General features: G+C 40.1%; 1 protein-coding gene across 1 annotated transcript in view; it reads right to left on the bottom strand.

The window, feature by feature from the left end:
• Window positions 1-13,434: 13,434 nt before the first annotated feature.
• LOC306862307 (sodium/calcium exchanger 1-like) overlaps window positions 13,435-23,036 on the bottom strand; it is a gene marked incomplete at both ends in the record, with an annotated part of 42,902 nt that continues 33,300 nt past the window's right edge. Inside the window, 5 exons of the mRNA XM_079405051.1 lie at window positions 13,435-13,814; window positions 18,872-19,144; window positions 20,352-20,451; window positions 20,896-21,020; window positions 22,772-22,878. Of these exons, the coding sequence (XP_079261177.1) occupies window positions 13,435-13,814; window positions 18,872-19,144; window positions 20,352-20,451; window positions 20,896-21,020; window positions 22,772-22,878 (985 nt within the window). The remainder of the gene's footprint in view (window positions 13,815-18,871; window positions 19,145-20,351; window positions 20,452-20,895; window positions 21,021-22,771; window positions 22,879-23,036) is intronic.

Raw genomic sequence — 23,036 nt, 5'->3', positions numbered from 1 at the left:
GGTTATGAAATCAATAAAGAACGGCTACACGCTTCAGTTCTTCCGCAGACCACCCCGTTTCAACGGTGTGTTAATGTCCACTGTACAGGAGTGGAATGCCTCAGTTCTGCAAGAGGAGATACACAATCTTCTCGCAAAGCGCGCTGTGCAGGCAGTACCCCTCACAGACCGCGAGAGCGGCTTCTACAGTCGTTATTTTCTGGTGCCAAAGAAAGACAGCAGACTCCGCTGAATCACACGCTTTCAAAGCGCTCATTCAAAATTATTATGCTGAGACAAATCCTCTCACATTCGACAGTGTGCAATCTAGGGCTCCTACATATGTGACCGCTTCAGCTCTGGCTAAAGAGCCGGGTGCCACAGAACGCATGGCGCACGGGCACCTTCCGCATCAAAGTGATGCGTGACTGTTTGCAAATGCTGACGCCTTGCCGCAATATGACTGTATCGCCGGGGTGTTCGTATTGGCCAAGTGATCAGGAGAAAGAATGTTACGACAGATGCATCGAGCACGGGCTGGGGAGCCGTATGCGATGGCAGACCAGCCTTCAGGACATGGTCAGAAACGGAGAAGTCATGGCACATAAACTGGAGCTCCGTGCTGTACACCTAGCGCTCGAGTGCTTTCTCCCAGACTTTCTTCACCGTTAAGTTCTCATCAGGACGGACAGCATGACAGTGGTAGCCTTTAAAAATCACCAAGGCGGCGTGAGCTCGCAACCACTGCTGCGGCTGGCGAGAGACCTCCTTCTGTGGGCAGATCGACACCTCCTCTCCATCCGGGCAGTACATGTCCCCAGCCGCCTGAACTACGGCGCGGATTTACTGTCGAGGGGCGGTGTAATCCACGGGGAGTGGAGATTACACCCTCTGACAGTCAAAATGATTTGGAGTGTATTCGGAAGGGCGGAGGCAGATCTCTTTGCATCAGCGGAGAACACTCACTGCCCGCTGTTTTATTCACTAACACACTCTCCCCTGGGAGTGGATGCACTAGCTCACAGCTGGCCGAAAGTACGCAAGTATGCTTTTCCTCCAGTGAAACTTCTGCCTCGCGTGCTTTGCAAAATCAGAGAGGAAAAGGAATCTGTTCTGTTTGTGGCACCGAAATGGCCCAATCAGCCATGGTTCCCAGAACTGGTGGAGATGCTGGAAAGTGCTTTCGACTCCATTTAAAGCGCAGGTCATAAAACTATCTGCTTTCCAACACCGACCGGGACGGAGCCGCTTAATACACTGCTGTGCCCTGTACTTGCGGTGCGCACTTATATCGAGCGCTCTAGACAGTTCAGACTCTCGGAGCAGCTATTTGTATGTTTTGGTGGACGCACAAAAGGACTGCCTGTGTCCAAGCAAAGGCTGTAACACTGGATCGTCGACGCAATTGCTTTGGCTTACAGCTCTAAGGGCGCGGAATGTCCGACAGGGGTTCGGGCCCACTCAATGCGCAGACTCGCGTCATCCTGGGCCTGGGCAAATGGCATGTCTATTCAGGACATTTGTATGGCGGCAGGCTGGTCATCACCCAGCACTTTCGCGAGGTTTTATAACCTAGATGTGTTGTCGCTTGCCTCATTGTTATCACAATGTTTTGATATAGTTCACCACGTCTTTTAGGACTTGATCACCATCATACTCTGCTTATTGAGCACCGCTACGGCCGTGCATCATAACACATGATTTCATTGAAATTAAACAATTTCAACTAATCTATACGTGAAAGCACCGAAGCCGCCGCCATTTCACATTCTTTGTTTCATCAGAGTTAACTCCGCCCCTGGTGTGACGCGGTATCGTGTAGTTGCCCCCCCCCCTCCCAACTTTTACATGGTTTCGACTAGGTCCTGTAGACCTGAGCTGTGTTTACTAAGAGCCGCTCTCATTACGGCTCCGAATGGGAAACTTGACGTCTTATTCAAGCCAGGCTCCATCGCTGTGACACGGCGGGATTTTATACGTTCCCATAGCAATGTAGAGTAACCTCGGTTCCCCCGAAATGAGGGAACGAGACATTGCTCTTATTGCCGTGTCACCGAGCTCAGGATCTTAGAATGCCAAGTTGCTTCAGTCAAAGATTCTGAATGGATGACGTACAAGCACTGCCTTATATAGAGTGGGATTCCTGCTCATATTTCGCGTGCTTGAACGCCATTGGCCAGTTTCACTGGCGCGATTCAATAAGGCTTCAGTAGTATTTGAGAAAAAGGTATTTCCCATAGCAATGTCTCGTTCCCTCATTTTGGGGAACCGAGGTTACGTGAGTAACTGAGAGCTTTCACTAAAACGGACTGACTCGCTACTAGCACACTACTCTACTATGTTTTACATTATACTACACTACTTTTACATTTAAGAAATAGTAATATGTAATGCAGAGTTGAACTGTAAACCGTCGCGGGAAAACATCCACACCAAAAACCTGAGCTGATGGTTAAGAACATTTGGAGCCAACTGAAGATTTGACTGTAGAGAGTAGGGTACTTTAATAGCCTTTAGCTACTATTAGCAGAAATGTTACAAATAATAACACTGACTGTATGACAGCTGTATCCACATTCATAAGAAACAGCTTGGCAATAAACACGCAAAAAAAAAAAGTTAAATGTAAGGCACCTTAGGCACATATAAACAGCAATATGTACTAAATTTAATTTTAGGGGATGTAATAGGCCACGATGGCCTGTCAGGGATCACGTCATTATGCAATTACGTCCAGGCGCTTAAGAAGCGCTGAACAGTATTTTTGAATCGATCTGTTCAAAAGAACCGAATCGCGAAAGAATCGGACTTCCTATCACAATATGAAATACCACCACCAAAATGTTTCCCTTTAGTCTTTATGTAGGTTGTGTCTACTGTTCTAATAGATGATAGATTAATAATTAATATCACAGAATCATTTCAGGTAGCCTAGAGATATCATGGTTTTTTAACAAAAGATATTATACTGACATTTCATGCATCCGTGAGGCCACCCCTCTTTCCTGTACGTGGACTATTCCATCCAAATCAAATATCCTGTGCCGGCTTTAACCTCTTCATACCGCCGCACACATTGCGCTTGTGCCATGCGACCCTTACTGTCTCCTCATTTCGTCGTAAAATCCAACATTATGTAATTTATTCAACCCTAATTGGTTCATTCACTCCAGTAAATCACCATCCTTTCTGCATTAGCTGAATTTGAATGGCCTCAAGCTATTTGTCCATTAGACTTTTAGATTACTTTTATTAGATGTACCTGTATGAAGAAAAGCAGTGGAGTAAGTGTATTTACTTATTAATACAATATGAATACTTATAAATATTACCATAATTAAACATTCAGTAAAAAATCTTTCCATCATTATGTTGTAACATCAATTCATTTCCACCCATTTAGCTTATCACAATATGCTTTTTTCCCACGATTTTTCAGCTCGGGGTTCTTCATCAGTAATGAAATTCAAAGGATAAAATAGTGCAATGAAATTAGCTTACCACTGCAGGATATGACTAAAGGTTATAAGTGGGTTCACTTGCTTTACAAAAAAGTAAAAAGAAAAAGTAATGCACCCATTATGCTGTTATCCCCTTAACTATTTTTCAGGATTCTGTGACGAATAGAACGTTTAAAGCATTGATTCAAATTAGAATTTTTTTTTTTTTTTTTTTTTTTGGATCAATTGAATGCATCCTTGGTGAATAAAGTATTCGTGTCTTTGAAAAGAATGCTTAGTTCCAAACTTTTGAATGGCTGCTCTTCAACAGAATTATATAAACTGTATCACTAGAGGGCAGCCTATGATTGCATTACTTCAGTGAATAGTGTCTAGTGTCTCACACTGGTGAGAAGAGCCCATTATGTAATGCAGATCTTTTGTTTGGAATTGTATCTGCTTATTTTTTAATACGTAGAAACGAGACTGCAATTTGACTTGTGACAAAACAATGTGTTCTTCACAAACGAATGAGTAACTATAGAAAAAGATGTCATGCATATGCACATTTGGAACAACTTGATCAGTCTAAAAACAACAAATGCATTTTAACTAGTTCATGGTGAACACACACAGACCTTGTGTGAAATACAGTAGTTGCCAACAAGGCCGTTATCCTTCTTTTTTAATGCACCGTGTAATTGGTTCAGTGGCCCCTGTGTGCCACACACTAGCTCTGGATTATGAGCTCTGGGTCCTGTGGGCCTCCCTCACACCCGCTCCTCACTCTACAGTCACCACAAAACCAATCAAAAGGCAGAAACGAGTGCTGGTACATGTTGCCTTCTCCAAACCGTTTGGGATTATAATGGAGTTTACCGTTAGTGTTTGAGATGAAAGAGCTCTTCCAAACAATCCAACTGCAACATGAAATGTTGCATAACCACTTACCATTGGCTTTAAGTATTGGATAATGTTCAAATTGAGCATTCAATTATTTCTCCCTATATTACCCTCAGCGAGTCTGAGCTGGAGAGGTACGGTGGGAAATCTTCTAGAGCAATGTGCCTTTTAGCCTTAATCTAGCCTCTCTCGAGGGCCCCGTTCCCTCCTTTGAGGACCTGTCTGTCATGGAGAGCGCTAATACGCCCAGACATTGTGTTGGAATCCAGATGTGGGCCGGATCTGGGCCAACACTGGTTGCTGTCTGGGATTCTGTGTGGGGTTTTTCCAGACTTCCATGTTGGCCTGACAGAAATTAAACAGCAGCTTTCAACCTGCAAAATATGCAATGAAGGTAAGTCTGATCAACACCTGAATGGAAGACTGCTAAGGCTCTGTTTACTCCTGGGGCCTCATTGATAAAATGCGTGTACACACAGATATGATCTTAGAGTCTATGTACTAAAAAATAAAAATAAAAAATCCATGCCAACGGTCGGATATATAAAACGGACTTTGATGTGGAAAAGTGTTAGCGCAACATCAGGTTCTAAGGAGATGCATCCAATTTTTCATGTGGCAGAGTCAGAGTACTCCAAGAATTTGGCAATTGCCACTCACCATTCTCAAGTAAAGAATTTGGATGCTGGTCCTTTTTCATGCCAATGACATTAATTAGGAGCGTTTACAAGGCAGAGATCTGAAACCATTCAACTCCACAAAGTTTAAAGGGTATTTGCGATTTATAGATTTCTGTGTGATATACAGATTTTTGCGTGTAAGTTTGTTTCTCGGAATTGCATGCACATTTGAAAAAAGATCTCAAATAGAATGTAGAGTGGTTTCTATACGCGAGGTCTTCAAATGCACTTGGGAAGCTCCTAAATATCACACATACAAAAACAATTGCACATTGTCATTTTTAATCATAAGAATAAGGTCATATACAAAATATCTAAAACAATGCTGTGTGCTGGGCTAAATGTGCTCATTGTATGTGTAGCTACATATGGTGACAGAAATCACATATATAATGGTTCAGACGCCTTAACCAAGCTGTAATGGGCAACATAGCTGCTTTGATGAGAAATTAATGCTTTTGTTTTTTTTAGATGTCTTTGGTCAGTGCCGCACTCATATTTCTGTCGAATTGCATAGTTTATTTGGAAGTGGCCTGGTTGTTCGGTGCACACCAAGGTACGGATGGCAGGATTCATTTGAACTGGATTAACAAAGCAATCACACCAGAGTTCATTTTAATCAAAACATCAATGTGTCCACAAATACCTCAATAACAAATACACACAAAACCTTTTATATTCAGCATAATAGATCACAAATTTTCGGAGACACAAAACTAGATCAGTTAACCTCAAAAGTGTTTTGTCACTTAACCTCAAAAGTGTTTTGTGTGTCACAAGAAAAAAAGAAATTAAGGTGAGGGGGAATCATCTTGACCTGCAAACTTTCAGGAAAAAAGGTACACGGTTGTCAAAAGCTAAAAGGTACATCTTTGCACTTTATGGTACCTAAATGGTACTAATTAGTTACATACTAGTTACTTTTAGTGGTACCTTTCGAAAGAGTTCCGCCCCATAGACCGTTTTGAACTTAAGAGTGAAAGTGTTGAGCAGACAGTTAGTGGAATACCTGCAATATTAAGATGTGTTTCAAATGATCTGTGTCACAGCACACTGAAGTAATTCTGTTAAGTGTTGCGCGTATATATCTATGTGCAGATTCTTCAAAAACGCGTAACCAGATTAATTCCTTGTTTTATGTCAGTAGTTGATTGACAGATAAGTAGGCGGTCCTTCGCGTTTGTTCGAACACCTTCTGAACCACATGAGAGTTTATACTGAATGCGGTGTTGTTGTCACGTGCGTTTTTGACAATTTACGAATGTGGACAAAACGGTCAGTCTCAAAGTGTCCTGAACCCTGTTTACACTTGCCCAACTGTAATTGGATTGCTAGGTTGCTGTAGGAAATTGTGCTAGTAACACCAGCAGGGGGTTCTTGGCAGTGATGGGGGATGCTAAATGAGACGTTAAACTGAGGTCCTGACACACTGCGGTCATTATAGATCCCAAGGTAGGTACTTTCGAAACTTGTGTTCTGGCCAAATTTGCCCATTAGCCTAGACCAGGTATGGCGATATACTCGTGCTGACTGCATCAGTTCTCCTCCTCTTCACTGTTGTGTGACGGGTGTTCATCCAGGTAGCAGAGATTCTTCTACTCTCACTGCAAAGTGTTTTGAGTGTGACAAAAGCGCGATATAAATGTATCATTGCTCAATTTGGCTGATGCTTACACACTTCAAGCAGCATAAATACACTTTCAAAGAGACAAAATAGTTTCAAATCAGATGAAACAACCACCGCGAAAAGCAGGCGAAGTGATGCTCCGCTTCTCACTCCTAATATTAGAAAGTTCAGGAGCGTTCAGCAAGCCTACAGTGTTAGTTTGCACTAAGAGTGAATCATCCTCACCCTGAAGTGACACTATGCGATGACTAACTTGCCCGAGCTAGTGATTCATGAAACAAGCATCCCTTCTCTCTCTCTCTCTCTTCTCCTACATCGTAGCCTATTCCTTTTCTTCATCCTTTTAATTCCTTTTAATTCAAACCATTTCCGCCCCTCTTTCTGTGACATTTGGGCAACCTGGCAGACAGAAAGGGAACATTGTACATGTAATTACAGCCTCTGAATAAGGGTAATGTGTTATTTTTTATTACTAGAAGGAGTTTTTCTATTTCCTCCAAAGCGCAGTGGGATGTTGAGCTAAATTAGTGCGATTTTTTCTTTTTTTTTTTTTGTCTGTTGGTTCGATATCAAGGTTTCTGACCCCCAGGCAGCTAATGTTTAATTTAGAAATTTTTTCTCAGATAAATTAAGCTGTGAAGAAAAAGAAAGAAAGAAAGAAAAAGGAAAAAGAAAATAAGCTGCTCATTTGACCGTCAAAACTTGCTTAAAGAGTTCAAAGGAGGTCCAAGGATCTCAAGTGAAAAGAGCGACAGCATTGTTATGAGGGAAATGTACTCCAGTTCAAATGCATTATTGAACACTGGCCTTTGCTTTGGCTTACTATTTCTGGTTTCCAATAAAGATCAAGGTTTCTCTTTTTATTGCATTTTTTTTCTCTCAACTTTCCTTACTGCATAAAACACTAGCTCTCTGCAATGTCCAGGACAATATAAATGTCATAAGCTTTAAATATATAAATAAATAGAAATCATACATTAGAAAATGCTGACTGATTCACATTTGACATTAGAAGAGATGATTTTCGGGAGGGAATAGACAGGGATCATAACTCAATGGAGAGTGCATGTAATGGAATGAATCTGGAAAGATGTATTTTGTATCGTTTATGTTGGAGAGAAATGTAAAGTTAGAACAAAAGTAAGAAAATGTAAAGTTGTAAGACATACATCTGAGAAAAACAGATTAATATTGTTGATTGGATAGCAGCAGATCTGAATGTTAGCTTGCAGTCGATTGTGGGAGGGGTTTAAGTGGAATGAATGATTGTCACCAGAGGTCTAGGCATTTCACTGGACAGTCGAGGTGACATCTTGCTTAAAAAATTGAATTTAGACAAAAGATAGGTTGAATTTTCATTTCAAGTGAACTTTACAGTTACAATAATACAAAAGCTCAGTTAGTACATCAATTATTCATTGTCCTCATGGCTGTGTTCTTTTGGAGTTGAAGAAAACCGCACTAATTTTATTACACACATTTCTCTCATTGTGGTCCGGTTTTAGAGGCAACTCAACTGCAATATTACATTTGCTCTGCCTTCACAGATGGTTGTCAGAATGGTTATTTCATGTAGTTTCTGAGCAATAATAAATGAGAGCGTGTTATATTGATTTTACATCTCATATTTTTACTTGCTGAGGTATTTGTAGCTCCTCAAATGAACAGACTTTTTAAAAAGCGTATATGCCTCCTGTTCTTCCCCTGTGAGGGTTTCTGTTGTGTTGTTCTGTTCTTGTAATTTACATTCTCCACTCCACAGCATTTCCTCTCCCCTGTCTTCCTTCTTCCTTTCTTTTCCTCTAATGACTGTTTTGTACTACTGCACTGTTCATTGGTCTGCAGGGGGATGGGACCGAGTCAGGAGCCATCTGTCAAACATTCTGGAGAACGCAAGAGCTCGAAAAGAATATCACCATTCAAGCATAGATTCATTAAGGGGGTCATATGATGATGAATCAAAATTTCCTTGATCTTTTTGAGATAAAAGAGCTTTTTGTGTTATAAAAACACTGTAACTCCCTCACAAACCTTGGGAAATGAGTACAACTCTTTTAAACTTCAAAGATGTTAAATTTATGCACCTTTCTGTTGTTCCAAAACGGCAAAACTTAGTTTTTTCTGTAGAATACATACAAAAAGTTTGTTTTGGACCCAACTGACCTTCATTATATGGATAAAAAGCACTTAAAATGTTCTTTAAAATATCTACATAACACACAGCCTGTAAAACTATCTCTTAAGTGCTCATTCTGTATGTTGCATTGCCGTTAGTTAATTATCTTGAATATTACAGTTTGATATGAAGACCAAGAATGAAGAAACAATGGACAGTAGATTAACGGGTGTTTTGTTTTTTCTTTTGTCGTTCACTTGAGAGAAAACAAAGCCATTTTAATAAAGAGTTAAAAAGTCTGTTAGTAATATACAATTCCAACTTTAATGTACTCATTAATAAATTAAATATGAAACAAAGTTTTACACATTACAAACAGACTCATTCTCCATCTTTTGGCAAAATACTGTAGTTTCCCTTCACATTACAGCTTTAATGAATTCGCATCAAATCACACCCTTTCTCCCTCACATAGTTTTAGATATAGTTTTAACATTGAAAACATAAATAATTTTGTTGTTGTTGTGTAGTTATTGTTGTTGTGAAGATGGTGATAAAGTACTCTATGCAGCACTTACATTTTTTACCCAAAATATAAATTTGTCTTAGTACAGAACATATCTCAAGACAACAGTGTCATATAGCTAAGTAAAGAACACTTGGCTTAAAAAAAAAAACAAAGTCATTTAAAACAGTAATTTATCAAATAGCAATACATACAAAACCAAACACAATTCAATTCTTTTGTAAATATTTCAACGTTTGTGATTAAAGAGAAATGCAATATTAGAAGACGAATGCACACACATAGAAAAGACATGCTTTAAGATTGAAGGATCACAAGAGAGCACATGTGACACCTGGGACTCTCGCACGACACAAGCACTCTGACGTACAAGAATGAAACCAGCATGCTATGACGGACTATGAATATCAGATATTCAAGGTCATTTTATTTATGCGAGCAGAGACTGATTTAAGATCAAATAACAGTAAATAAGTATGGAAGCACATTTAAAGGCACAGTTTAGCCAACAAGGAAAATTATGCCATCACTGTTTTTACTTTCTTTCTTTTTTCCCCATACAATTAAAGTTTATTGATATTGTGGTCCCCAGTGACATTAAGTGTTTTGTTTTCCACTGAAGAAAGAAAATCATCCAGGTTTGGAACAACACAAAGAGTGAACTCTCACTTCAAGTGTGTTTCTATGCACATCTACTGTTATTTGATCATAAATCAGTCGCTAATGCTTTAGGCTTATTCCACAAGAGATGGGCCTACTTGGTCCACATAAACAGATTTTCTAGCACGATATGTTCTCGTATGATATTTTTCTTCAAGGTTATCGGCTGGCATGGAGATTCACCTCCATAATCCTCTGTAATCCTCCTTTTTTTTTTTTTTTTTTTTTAGAAAACCCCATTAGTTTGATGCAACTATGACTGCTGTGTTTAAATATGTTTACCTCAGGGAGATCAATCACTGCTCTGCTCTTCACAAAGCAAAGCTTATATTAATATGACGCAAAACTCTCAGGGGCAACTTAAGGTTCTTAATTAAGGGTTGTCCTTGAATTAGGGTGGAACCTTTAAGTTCATTAACCCTGTGTGTTCAGATATAAGGAGAGAGATGAGAGTGACCTTATAAAGTAATTACAATCCACGGATACCCCGTTCCACCCACCCTAGAGCACTGACACCAGACAACAAAATGACAGAACGACAAGGACTCTGTTAAGACGTCGCCTAGCAACAAGAAACACTAAAAATACTCTAATAAATCACTCTGTGCTTTTTTAATCTGGTATCATTGGAATGTATAAATACACATATGCCAGTATAAATGCAGACTGTATCTACATCTGTTTCGCCCACTTTCGCGTCACACATTGTGTAAGAAAGTGAGCAGAGCACTTGCAACATTTCCATAGATGGCTGATTGTAGAATTTTATGGTTTATCATTCACGGAAATGGATGGCTGGAGCAGACTAGCCTCTTTTAAGCCAATGGTGTCGTCATACCAGATAACATCCTTCTAAATTGGTGCATTTGGCCAATGGTGTCATTATAAATCAGCTAAAGGGACCATGCGTTCCCTCTTACCATTTTTCAGAAAGCTCTTTAAAACGATTTTTATTTAGTGCATTAAAAAGTGCCAAGAACTGGTCTGCTGGGGCCCCTAATAGTGAGAATTTTCTACATCTATAACTTTTCATTTCCTATATAGCATGTGTCCCAGGTTGGGCCAAGCAGATGGCTGATAGCTAGGAAAATGGGGACACATTACCCCCTTTTAAACAATTATGTAATATCTGCAAACTGAAACCCGTAATCACTGTATCGCTTAGCAAAGAAGAGTATGGGATAGAGATCTGGGCTAACTAAGCAAGTTTAAATCCCGGCTAACTGGAAATGAACCAAGTCTTATTAGTTAAGGAGCAGATGGAGGACACTGACTAAAGAGAGCAAACTGAAATTGAGCTGGAATCCAACCCATTATACATTAACCACGCACATAAATGCAAATTAGGTGGCGCCGATGCTATCAGGAGAGGTAAGTGCTTGAATAATTAGATACGCTCAGGATTTATGCGGCAAATTGAGGGGAGGGGTGAGAAAATATTCACGTTGCACATGAACGAAACTCATAATTTTCCCCATCTTGTCAGTGTAAACTCAGTGACATACCTACTGTATGGCCTAGAGACATTGTACTGTTGATATCAAGGCACCCATGTTGAGTTCAAACACAACCACATGACTCAATGTCGCAACGCCTTCTGTAGTGAATAGAGCTAAAAGCTTGACACAGTGAAACTGTAGAACATGGTACAACAGGACGGTCACTGCATGTTTTAGGACCAACGAATGTACCACATGAAAGCTGCAGCCATTTGTAAATTCATGGATGTTGGGAGAGGATCCAGAAGCTCATATGGGAGCCTGAAACTCCCGAGCATGGCAGTGACAGACACAAAATTCTCTGTGCTTGACTTTAGTAAACTTTCATACTTTCAGACACTCATAGTCAGATACAAAGACTTTGAACACTGTTCAACAGATTGGCACACACGACACTCATACGTTTCATCCAATCTGTTGCACTCGCCCATTCGAATACATGCTCTCTCTCTCTCTCTCTCTCTCTCACACACACACACAGCCTACAATATTTCCCCACATAATACATTGTTCATAGTAATAAATATCAATAAATATCACATGAATAAACACCAACACCTTGGTTCTTATGTCACTGTTAAACTATTTCTTTTGGTCTCCATTCAACTTCTATCGCTAATGTTGTTCCATGCAAATTGTGTATCTCTTCAGGTTTTGTTAACTTCAACAAAAATAATCAGAAAAGATTGAAAAAAGATCTTTCTTTTGACTTAATAATTAACTTTCAGTAGCATGGTAAAAATAAATGAATAAATAATAAAAAACACAAGAGCATTTTTAAAAGATTTACAATACCAGCAAATAGTAGATGTGAAGAAGGTGTGGTGTTGTATGTCATGTCAAAAGAAGCCATGGTATAGATAATATTGGGGCAGGGCCACAAATGAAGAAGGTGTGGCATAAGTATAGTTGTGGGCGGAGTCAGAATTGAAATGGGTGTGGTGTAGGTAGTGACAGTGTGGGATCTGAGGGGAAAATATGTGGTATACTGATAATACAGGGGTGGAGTCAGAGATGGAAGGGCTGTGGCACAGGTAGAGTTGTGGGTGGGGTCTGAAGTGAAGAGGGTGTTGTATGTTGTGAATTGGAGTCATATGTAAATAAGATATGGTAATTGGGGTGAGATGTGGCATAGGTAGTGTAATGGCTGGAATCAGAAGTGAAAAAGATGTGGTGTATGTAGTGATGGGGCGGGGTCACTATAGTAGTGTAAGGGTATAAGTAGTACATTGAGGCGAGGTTAATAGTGAGGAAGTTGTTGTATCATTATTGAGGGTGAGGTCAGCATTGAAGGTCTGGTGTAGGTAGCACTGGGGCATGTTCAGAGGTGATGAAGATGTTTTGAGTAGAATTTGGCCATATTAGGGGCGGAGTCAGTTTAAGAAGCTTAGCCCTCATCGGATCACTTGAGCTGAAATTATAGAAAAATGAACAGCGCTATAGGGTACAAATGTCTGTGGGGAGCTTCAGTAACAGGCAAGAGAAGACAGATGAAACAGAGTGTTCATGTCTTGAGGGTAGGTAGAGCTGTGAAGCATGCCCAAATCTCTGTAGTGGGAATGAGTCTATTGACAGCGACTTGGAGGGAAGAGAGAATAATAGAAGAGGGATTTCTGAGAGTGTGTGAATCGAAGTGAGGCGTAAAGGACCATCCTTGGAAAAAACAGCACTGTAGCAAAAAAAACGCTGAGGGGGCTCTCTGGAGAGTATTCTGGAGAGAGTTGCTGTGTCTGAATATCCAAGGGGTGGCAGACACCATGTAAGAGAGATCCATCTATAAAGAGAAGCTGTGCATGAAACCACAGAGCCTCTATCATCCTCCACTGATGCTCATCTAGATATCCACGTCAGTGTTAGCGAAAGGATGAGAGTTCAATTTCAACAACAATAGTAATCAGTAAGAACAGATGTAAACACTCATTTTAGACTTCTCATATACACAAAAGCAGAGGAAGAATGATGAGAGGTTTTACAGCAAAGAGTACATCTCTCTTTGGAACTTTCTCAGAAGCCAGGCACATGGCAGTAAGCCTCTAGCGAGGCCAGCAGGATGTAGATGAGCCACATTGTGAGGAAGAGGAACACGGTGAGCAGCTTGGTGGTTCGCGGGCCCCCCAGCTCACCCCCGGACACAGAGGGCCGGCGGCGGTACAGTAGTGTCAGAACACACAGCAGTGCCATGATGGTGAAGAGGGTGACAGAAAACGCCAGCGACCCTGGCGGGACCTGGAATTTTTTGCCCTGACTGTGCCAGTACACAGCAGCGATGGTCCACGCCACTCCGATACCCAGGAAGACGTTAACTGCATTACTACCGGTCACATTTCCAATGGATGCATCGGCGTATTGGTCCTGGATGGCTGCCACCTTGCTGGCAAAGGTATCTGTGGAGGGAAAAAGAAAAGACAAGATAAAAAAAGAATAGTGAGAACTGGAAGAGCCCCAAAGAAACATTTTAAGGAAAGACATAGCTCAGGACAGTGTTTTCCAAACCTGTTCCTGGAAGCACATCAACAGTACACATTTCGAAGTCTTCCTAATATAACACCTGATTCAACGCATTAGCAGAGAGCTGAAATGGATGGGGCGGATAAGGGTAACACATCCAATAACAGGGTTGGGAAACACTGGCTCAGAAGACAAAATGGAGTTATCAATTATGTTTAATCAACATTGTCTCAGATGTTTCTTCTTAAAGTCCATATGAGAAAGAAAATCAGAAACAAATGAGGGAATAGTTGACATACAATAAAGAGAATAGAAATACATAATAAAATGAATGTTGTTAGCAACTCAGTCTTGGAAGAACCTGATGAGAATTGATTGCATTCAAATGAAAATATCTGACTTTTGATTGCAGACTTTGGTATCTTGGAAATCTGAGCACAGTCTGTGCTCAAATTTTACACTGTGATCTCTTGTGAATCTCTAGATGAGACAAATATGAGATTACAATAGACTTTTTCTCAGAAGAAATATCTGGCAATAAGGATAGGCAAAATACAGGTTAAAACAATAAACCAGTAAAAAAAGAAATATTGTTGAGTTATAAATCTGAGTTTTCAGTCTGATTTGAATGTGATGTGATAAAAGAACAGCAAAGCAGTAATGGCAAGAAAACACATCTTTCTATTGAGTGCACACAGAAACATCACAGTCCAACTAGTGAGATGAGTCTTATGAATTGATTCTTTAACTAAATCATTCAAAAACACTCAAGGACTTATCAATTTGATGAATGCTTTGCTAAATAAACTCACTGAATCCATCAGAGTAGTTACTGAAGCAACATCTATACAGGTAAAATACTTCCAAAAAGATTTGGATGTGCAGAAAAAGATTTTGGAAAGTGTTGAGTCACATTGCCAGTATTGGAAGCACCTTTAAAATCTGTTTTTGACACTATTTAACCTAGAAAAAACACATAACATCAAATTTGTGACTACTAGGGGTCTTTGAAAAAGTGGCCAGAACTTATTTAATTTTTTTTTCATCGCTTTTCCATAACAATGTGTATATTACAATGCCCACATTATAATCTCCACACTACAACATCATTACCAACCAAAATGTATAAGAATATTGTAATATAAATTTTTACCCAACTCTAACTGAGCAGACAGAAATGCAAGCACCTCTATTTAATCTTACTGCTGTCTTGAAGAAACAACAGAGATATAAAATAGATCTCATTTGAGATTCGTGGATATTTTCATTATGTGTGTTGGAGCTTGAGGATGGTTTGACATAATAGAGCTTGAGTATGTGCAGATTTAGTCCATTCACTCTAATGCAGCTAATGCCAATACAAACACACAGATCTCTTGCAAATCATGGTCTGCTAAATAGTCCACATCATTAAACACAGTCTAAGGGTGATTTCACACATGGCCCATTGTTTCGGAACCTGGTGCGTTTCCCTGCTAAACTCTGTTCATGTGGGCATACAGTATGTGAACAAGGTAATTGTGCCCAAATAATCGATCCTAGATCGCCTGAACGAGGTGGTCTCGGCTCGATTGAAAATGAACTCTGGAGCAGTTTGGTTGTAGTGAGAAAGCAATCCGATCCAACGAACCAGGCTATATCACAATGTATGATGGGTAATTACGTAAGTTCCGTGAAAGGCAGTAGCTGTGTTGTTTTGCTAATTAATTTTAAAATGAATCGTGGATTAACCTGGAGCAGAGCCGAGGTTAAATGCCTTCGCTATTCAAAATCAAAGCATGCCTTTTCATTTTCTAATGCCGTCTTTTGCACTTCTTCATAGCAACTGCATTTTAAAAATATTTTCGCGACGAATACTGGACTCCTGCTCAAAATGATAAATTAATATAACGACAGCTACAAAAAAACCAACAATAAGCCCGCGAAGCTGTTGTCATTCCATCCTGACAGATGATAGCTATGAGCGGAAATCACGGAAAATAAACTATGGAACTTAGCCAATGAGAGGACAGTTTACTCGCACGTGATTTGTTTTCAGAATCAGAATCAGAATCAGAATGAGCTTTATTGGCCAAGTATGTTTACACATACAAGGAATTTGTTGTAGTGACAGAAGCTCCACAGTGCAACAGAAAGACAGTAACAGGACAGGACACAGGTAATGAAACAAAATAACAGGAAATAGCCAATAACCAATGTACAAAGCAGCAAAAAAAATAAAAAATACACAATATATAATATATAATATAGGCGACTATGTATGTACAGGTGAAGTATGTGCAAATTAGAAATGAGAAAATAAAATAAGTGAGTGTGGTGAATGGATAATGTATTAGTTGTGTGTTCTACGTTTATTTATTGAGTGTTCATGAGATGTATTGACTGAGGGAAGAAACTGTTCCTGTGTCTGGTCGTTCTGGTGCTCAGAGCTCTGTAGCGTCGACCAGATGGTAACAGTTCAAAGAGGTTGTGTGCTGGATGTGAGGGGTCCAGAGTGATTTTACCGGCCCTTTTGCTCACTCTGGATAAGTACAGTTCTTGGAGAGTGGGGAGGGTTGTACCAATGATTCGCTCAGCAGTCCGGACTACCCTCCGTAGTCTTCTGAGGTCAGATTTGGTAGCTGAGCTGAACCAGACAGTTATTGAGGTGCAGAGGATGGATTCAATGATGGCAGAGTAGAACTGTTTCAGTAAGTCCTGTGGCAGGTTGAACTTCCTCAGCTGGCGAAGAAAGTACAGCCTCTGCTGGGCCTTCCTGACAATGGAGTCAATGTGAATATCCCACTTTAGGTCCTGAGAGATGGTGGTGCCCAAGAATCTGAATGACTCCACTGCAGTCACGGTGCTGTTCATGATGGTAAGTGGGGGGAGAGCAGGGGGGTTTCTCCTGAAGTCCACGATCATCTCCACAGTTTTGAGCGTGTTAAGCTCCAGGTTGTTGAGACTGCACCAGACAGCCAGCTCCTTAACCTCCTGTCTGTAAGCAGACTCGTCACCGTCCTGGATGAGGCCGATCAGTGTGGTGTCGTCTGCAAACTTCAGGAGCTTGACAGAGGGGTCTTTAGATGTGCAGTCGTTGGTGTAGAGGGAGAAGAGCAGTGGGGAGAGTACGCAGCCCTGAGGAGCTCCAGTGCTGATGGTTCGAGTGCTGGATGAGAATTTGCCAAGCTTTACTAACTGCTGTCTGTCTGTCAGGAAGCTGTTGATCCACTGGCAGACGGAGGTGGGGACGGAGAGCTGAGTTAGTTTATTTTGAAGGGTTTCCGGGATAATGGTGTTAAAAGCAGAGCTGAAGTCCACAAACAGGATCCTCACATAAGTCCCTGGTCTGTCCAGATGCTGCAGGATGAAGTGCAGTCCCATGTTGACTGCATCATCCACAGACCTGTTTGCTCTGTAGGCAAACTGCAGGGGGTCCAGTAAGGGTCCAGTGATGTCCTTCAGATGAGCCAGAACCAGTCTTTCGAATGATTTCATGGCTACAGACGTTAGTGCCACAGGTCTGTAGTCATTTAGTCCAGTAATTTTGTGTTTCTTTGGGACGGGGATGATGGTGGAGCGTTTGAAGCATGAGGGGACTTCACACAGCTCCAGTGATCTATTGAAGATCTGTGTGAAGATGGGGGCCAGCTGCTCAGCACAGATTTTTAGGCAGGCTGGTGACACACCATCTGGACCAGGTGCTTTCCTTCTTTTGTTTTTCCTGAAGACCTGGCACACATCGTCTTCGCTGATTTGAATTGTAGGTGTGGGGGAGAGAGGGGTTGCTGGAGGTGTGAATGGTTGTGTGGAGGGGTGTTCTGGGCGGGTGTGGGGTGATCGTTCAAAACGACAAAAGAACTCGTTTAAGTCGTCTGCCAGGTGTTGATTCTCCAGAGTGCTGGGGGGTGGTGTTTTGTAGCTGGTGATGTCCTTTAATCCAAGCCACACTGAAGCCGGATCGCTGGAAGAGAATTTGTTCCTGAGCTTGTCAGAATAATTCCTCTTTGCCACTCTGATCTCCTTTTCCAGTGTGTATTTGGCCTGTTTGTACAAGACTTTATCCCCCTTTCTGTGAGCATCTTCTTTGGCCTGACGGAGCTGTCTGAGTTTGGCAGTGAACCATGGTTTGTCATTGTTGTAGAATAGATGAGTCCTGGTAGGAATGCACATGTCCTCACAGAAACTGATATATGATGTTACAGTCTCTGTGAGCTCGTCCAGGTCATTTGCTGCAGCTTCAAAAACAGACCAATCAGTCAGGTCGAAACAGGCTTGTAAATCCCGCTCTGTTTCGTTAGTCCATCTTTTAACAGATCTTAATACAGGCTTCGCAGACTTAAGTTTCTGCCTGTAGGATGGAATAAGATGAACCAAACAGTGATCAGAGAGTCCTAAAGCTGCTCGTGGAACCGAGTGATATGCGTCCTTTATTGTTGTGTAACAGTGATCCAATATATTACTGTCTCTGGTGGGACATGTAACATGCTGTCTGTATTTTGGCAGTTCACGGGAGAGATTTGCTTTATTAAAGTCCCCGAGAATGATTAAAACAGAGTCCGGGTGTTGTTGTTCACTCTCTGTGATCAGATCAGCGAGTTTCTGTAGAGCTGTGCTCACGTGCGCTTGCGGTGGAATGTAAACACTCACGAGAATGAACGAGCAGAACTCCCGCGGCGAATAGAACGGCTTGCAGTTAATGAAGAGCGTTTCTAGATCTGAGCAGCACTCAGATCTTTACAGATTTTAACAATTTTGGTCCATTCACAAGCTACAACATTCACACATCCACACAAATCTGACTGGGGCCATTATGGAATGATAAATTCAAAAACATGTTGAAAGCAACGGCCGCATTTCAATTATGTAATATATCAATATTTGATAGAATACTTGATTCTAATTAGTTAATCGTGGTATTCAGGGTTTATTTTTTGATAATGACCGGATGACTACGTTATCCTTTACTAATTAGCTACATGCTATGGCATCTGATACACTAATAAACACTCACCAGGCACAGATGTGCCCAAGGCCACAAACACCACAGCTGTGACAGAGTCCTTCAGGCCTACTGTACAACCAAAGTGAGAGGCCAAATCTCCAGTAACAGCGGTCAGGACCCCGATGAGCATGATGGAGACGATGAAGCAGGCCCAGCCGTTCCAGTACTCCGTAGGTGGAACGAAGGCAAACAGAACCTTCCAGAAAACTGTCAGGAAGTGCATGATGTAATCAAAGCACGAGGGCAAGCGCTCTTCCCCGCTCTCCTCTTCATCATCATCACCTAAGGAGGAAAACAAAAGGTACAGTATATAGAAGGATTTGCTTGATTACCCAAAAATTCTGTCATTAATTACTCACCTTCATGTCGTTCCAAACCTGTAAGGCTTTCGTTCATCTTTGGAACACAAATGAAGATATTTCACTGGGGTTCATGGGGGTAGAATGACGCATGGACTATTTTTAAACGATGCTCTTACTACCTTTCTGGGCCTTGAACGTGTCAGTTGCATTGCTGTCTATGGACGGTCAGAAAACTGTTGGATTTCATAAAAAATTCCTTGATTTGTGTTCCAAAGATGAACAAAAGTCTTACAGGTTTGGAACGACATGAAGGTGAGTAATTAATGACAGAATTTTCATTTTTGGATTGACTAGCCCTTTAAGTTCACAACTATTTAATTTGATTACTCATTTACTTTTTGGAAACATACATTTATTCATTTGTTTTTAAAGTGATTTTTTTGATCTTCAAAACTAATTAAAAAAGGAAAAATGAAAAAAAACAAAAAACAAATACTGTATATACATACTGTTTATAAGAAAAGACAAAATGATAGTATCATTGCAAAATCGAATACGGCACAATCGTATTTCTCCTCGATTTTCTTGTTTTCATAATCGTTGAAAGCCAAATGAAAATAAAATTAGATTAATTGCTCAGGCCTAGTATACAGTCTTCAGTAAGGTATAGTAATTTGAAAAAAAAAAACATTCAATTCAAATTCATTCAGTTAAATTGATTTTAATTTAATTCTATAAGTACAATGAAATGTTTTACATAAGTTTCAGATTTTGAAGAAAAATTTGTCTTTGGTCCACATATTGTACTCTGACAAATAACTGGTGGAGGATTAACTTTGAAACAATTTTCAATTCTCAAATAATTACAAAGAATCAACAAATAACACATTTAATTAAATATTACATTTTTAAACAGGAGGACTGAAATAGTACTTTAACTTTTAAAAAGGATATATTTTTTTTCCAGCATATTTTAAAAAAGAAGTATCTTCTTCTTGGCTGAGACTGTCATGTCGTACAGAATGATTCACATTCAGTGTGGACAGACAAACTGGTTGTTGCTGGAAACCTGTCACATCTTGCCTTATTGCATGGCTTTATATGAATTTTTTATTGAATCTGAATCAGTTGTGTGGTCCACTTCTATTTGAGCATGTGTGAACACAGTTTGGCAGAGAGACACTGACCTGCACTGACAGTGACAGCGCTGACAAACTGTTCTCTCCAGCTGCAGCTGCCCACCACCAGCGCCAGGTTAGTCTTCTTTATGAGCTTGTCGACGGTATTCTGAAAACACACACAAATACATTTATAAAAGATAAATCAAACCTAAACCCACAAAACTGTGTCCTCGTAGTAGACAAGATTTAATATGACTCTGTCTCGTAGCCCAGTGAGCACAGAGGTCTCAGCTAAACTGATTTCAGTCAGGCAGTGGGCATCTATGCACAACCCTGTCAGAATGTCATTTTCTCCAACGTCATCCTGTCGTAGCCGTTTGCTAGTTTGCATTTAGAGCACTGAATGTAATCGTGGAGGGAGTAACACAGTATTTCTACCTCAAATCTCTTCTAAATCCCAGAGCTGCCTGACCCCTGTGACCTCCAGTATTAAGACTGTCACCATGGGAACAAGGAGGTGAGGATTCAGGTAGAAATTGAATGTGAGAGACTGTGCAGGTGAGACCACTTCATGAAAGCTGTATTGTTCTTCCTGATTCACAGGACTTACCTTAAATTCGTACGATTCCTCTATCACCACTTCCAGTTTGGTGTGCTCTCCCAGACTCGGGCACCCCATCTTGGCCACCTCCTCTTCCTCTGCCCCCACTGCTGGTTTGTTATCATTGGAGTCTCCTGTCAGAGGAAGACACATCAAAAATCTTCTGAGCTGTAGAGTTTGTACGTGTATCACAGAGCTGAGATGGTAGATCTCAATTTACAAGGAAATTCACTAAGAATGAATTGTGCTCAGTGGTAGCGCTGTTTATTTCCATGCACGGTCTGCACTTGTTGATATGCCCAATTCACTAAAGGAATTTTGCAAATCAAGTAACTGGAAATGCAGCCAAAAATGTGTGTTGAACACAATTTGCATGATCATTTTCTATCTTGCGTGCCATTTTTGAGCTCTAATTTGATAAAAATGCAGCAGACTACAGCAATCTGGCAGACTTTGTTGTAACTGTGTAACATTTATATTTTAATAGTACTACGGTTTGAATGTTGAATGGGAGAGTGCAGATCTGAACTATAATCAGATTAGGTTTTTATTTCTCACTGCTATAAACTTGGCAGCGGCTATTTACACTAAGTGTAACTTAACAATGTAAGTAACTATTTACACTAAGTGTAACTTAACAATGTAAGTAACTATTTACACTAAGTGTAACTTAACAATGTAAGTAACTATTTACACTAAGTGTAACTTAACAATGTAACACTTAGTGAAAATAGCAGGATTTTGTTTAGTGATATGCTATTTACTCTAAGTGCAAATAGCTATAGATTCTGTTTACAATGTTAAAATAGCAGGATTTTCTGCTATTTATACTACTATTATCTGCACCTCAGTATTGTAGTGCGTTATTAAACAGTATGCAATAATGACATATTGAGTGCAAATTACAATTTTAATTAAAATTATTAAATGGATGCCACATTTTTAGGACAATAAAGCCCTCCCTAAACCTACCCAAAACGTTATATTCAACCTTTCGATTATTTCCTTCATTTTTTATTGAAAATAAATGCCTTTCCGACATTTAGAAAGGGAGAAAAACAATGCTCGGCAAAAGGCAAATTTGAACTATTTCAATAGTTTTAACAATAACAACATTGCTGTCAATAGTTGCAAAAATAAATGAATGAATAAATAAAAATACCACAAAATGTTTATAAAAATTTCAAAACAGCCCCAAAAATACATTTCGCAAAAAATAATACATAAATAAAATATATACGATTTTTCATTTCTGTGGCCCCCAGGGGTCCCCAAAGATTAATTTGAAAACCCCTAAATGATTGTGAATGATTAGGGAACAAGAAGCAGGTTTTTGTTTAGGTTTCTGAAATACTGCATATAAATGCATCATAACTGTTTACTGAATTCAACTATTTGTGTTTATTATAATCCACTGTAATGTATCATATTTGCTGCATTAGCACTAGATACAAGCAGGAAATAAACCTCTGTGTGTCCTAGAAAAGCATTGAAGAGCGAGAGACTGAAAGACAAAAGTCATCAAAAAATGCTTATGTTATTGGCATCAACATTCTTAATTGGATTCTGGAACAGTATAGCAATTTGAAGAGCATGGGGATGTACATTATTAATGTGCAGAAATGGCCTAGAGATATTGCTTCAACATGGCTTCTTGCACTGAGACCCATTATAACAAGTCACCCATTATAAGACCTCCACTGCCTCCCATTATTTGCTCCGTTCACACAAAGAAACCTTTCTATCAAATCTCTTTCTAAATTATTCAGGGATAGATGTGGAAGCTATTAATACAATATTAAACAAGGACCCCAATCTGTATTCTAAAACAAAGCCACAGAGCACTGCAGATGGGAGTATGGATGTCACACAGAAATCCGCTGACCGTGTTTCTGCCCGATCTCCAGTAGCACAGGCTCCCCGAGGTGGATGGTGAAGGTTTTGTTCTTCTCATACTCCTCATCGTCAATGATCTTCACCTCCAGGATTTTCCTGTGGTGGGCAAAGACATACAATTTAAATGTAGTATATTTTCAAAGAGCGTGTTATGTGAAATGTGGAAGCTGACAGTGGCAGGATAATCTAAGTAGATCATGAAGAAACACTAGGATAGCTATGCAGCAGTAGCCAAGATTGGCAAAGACCTGAAG

The sequence above is a fragment of the Barbus barbus genome (genome assembly GCF_936440315.1).
Source record: "Barbus barbus genome assembly, chromosome: 43".
NCBI classification, from domain to species: domain Eukaryota; kingdom Metazoa; phylum Chordata; class Actinopteri; order Cypriniformes; family Cyprinidae; genus Barbus; species Barbus barbus.
This window is presented reverse-complemented; position numbering and strand designations above follow the sequence as displayed.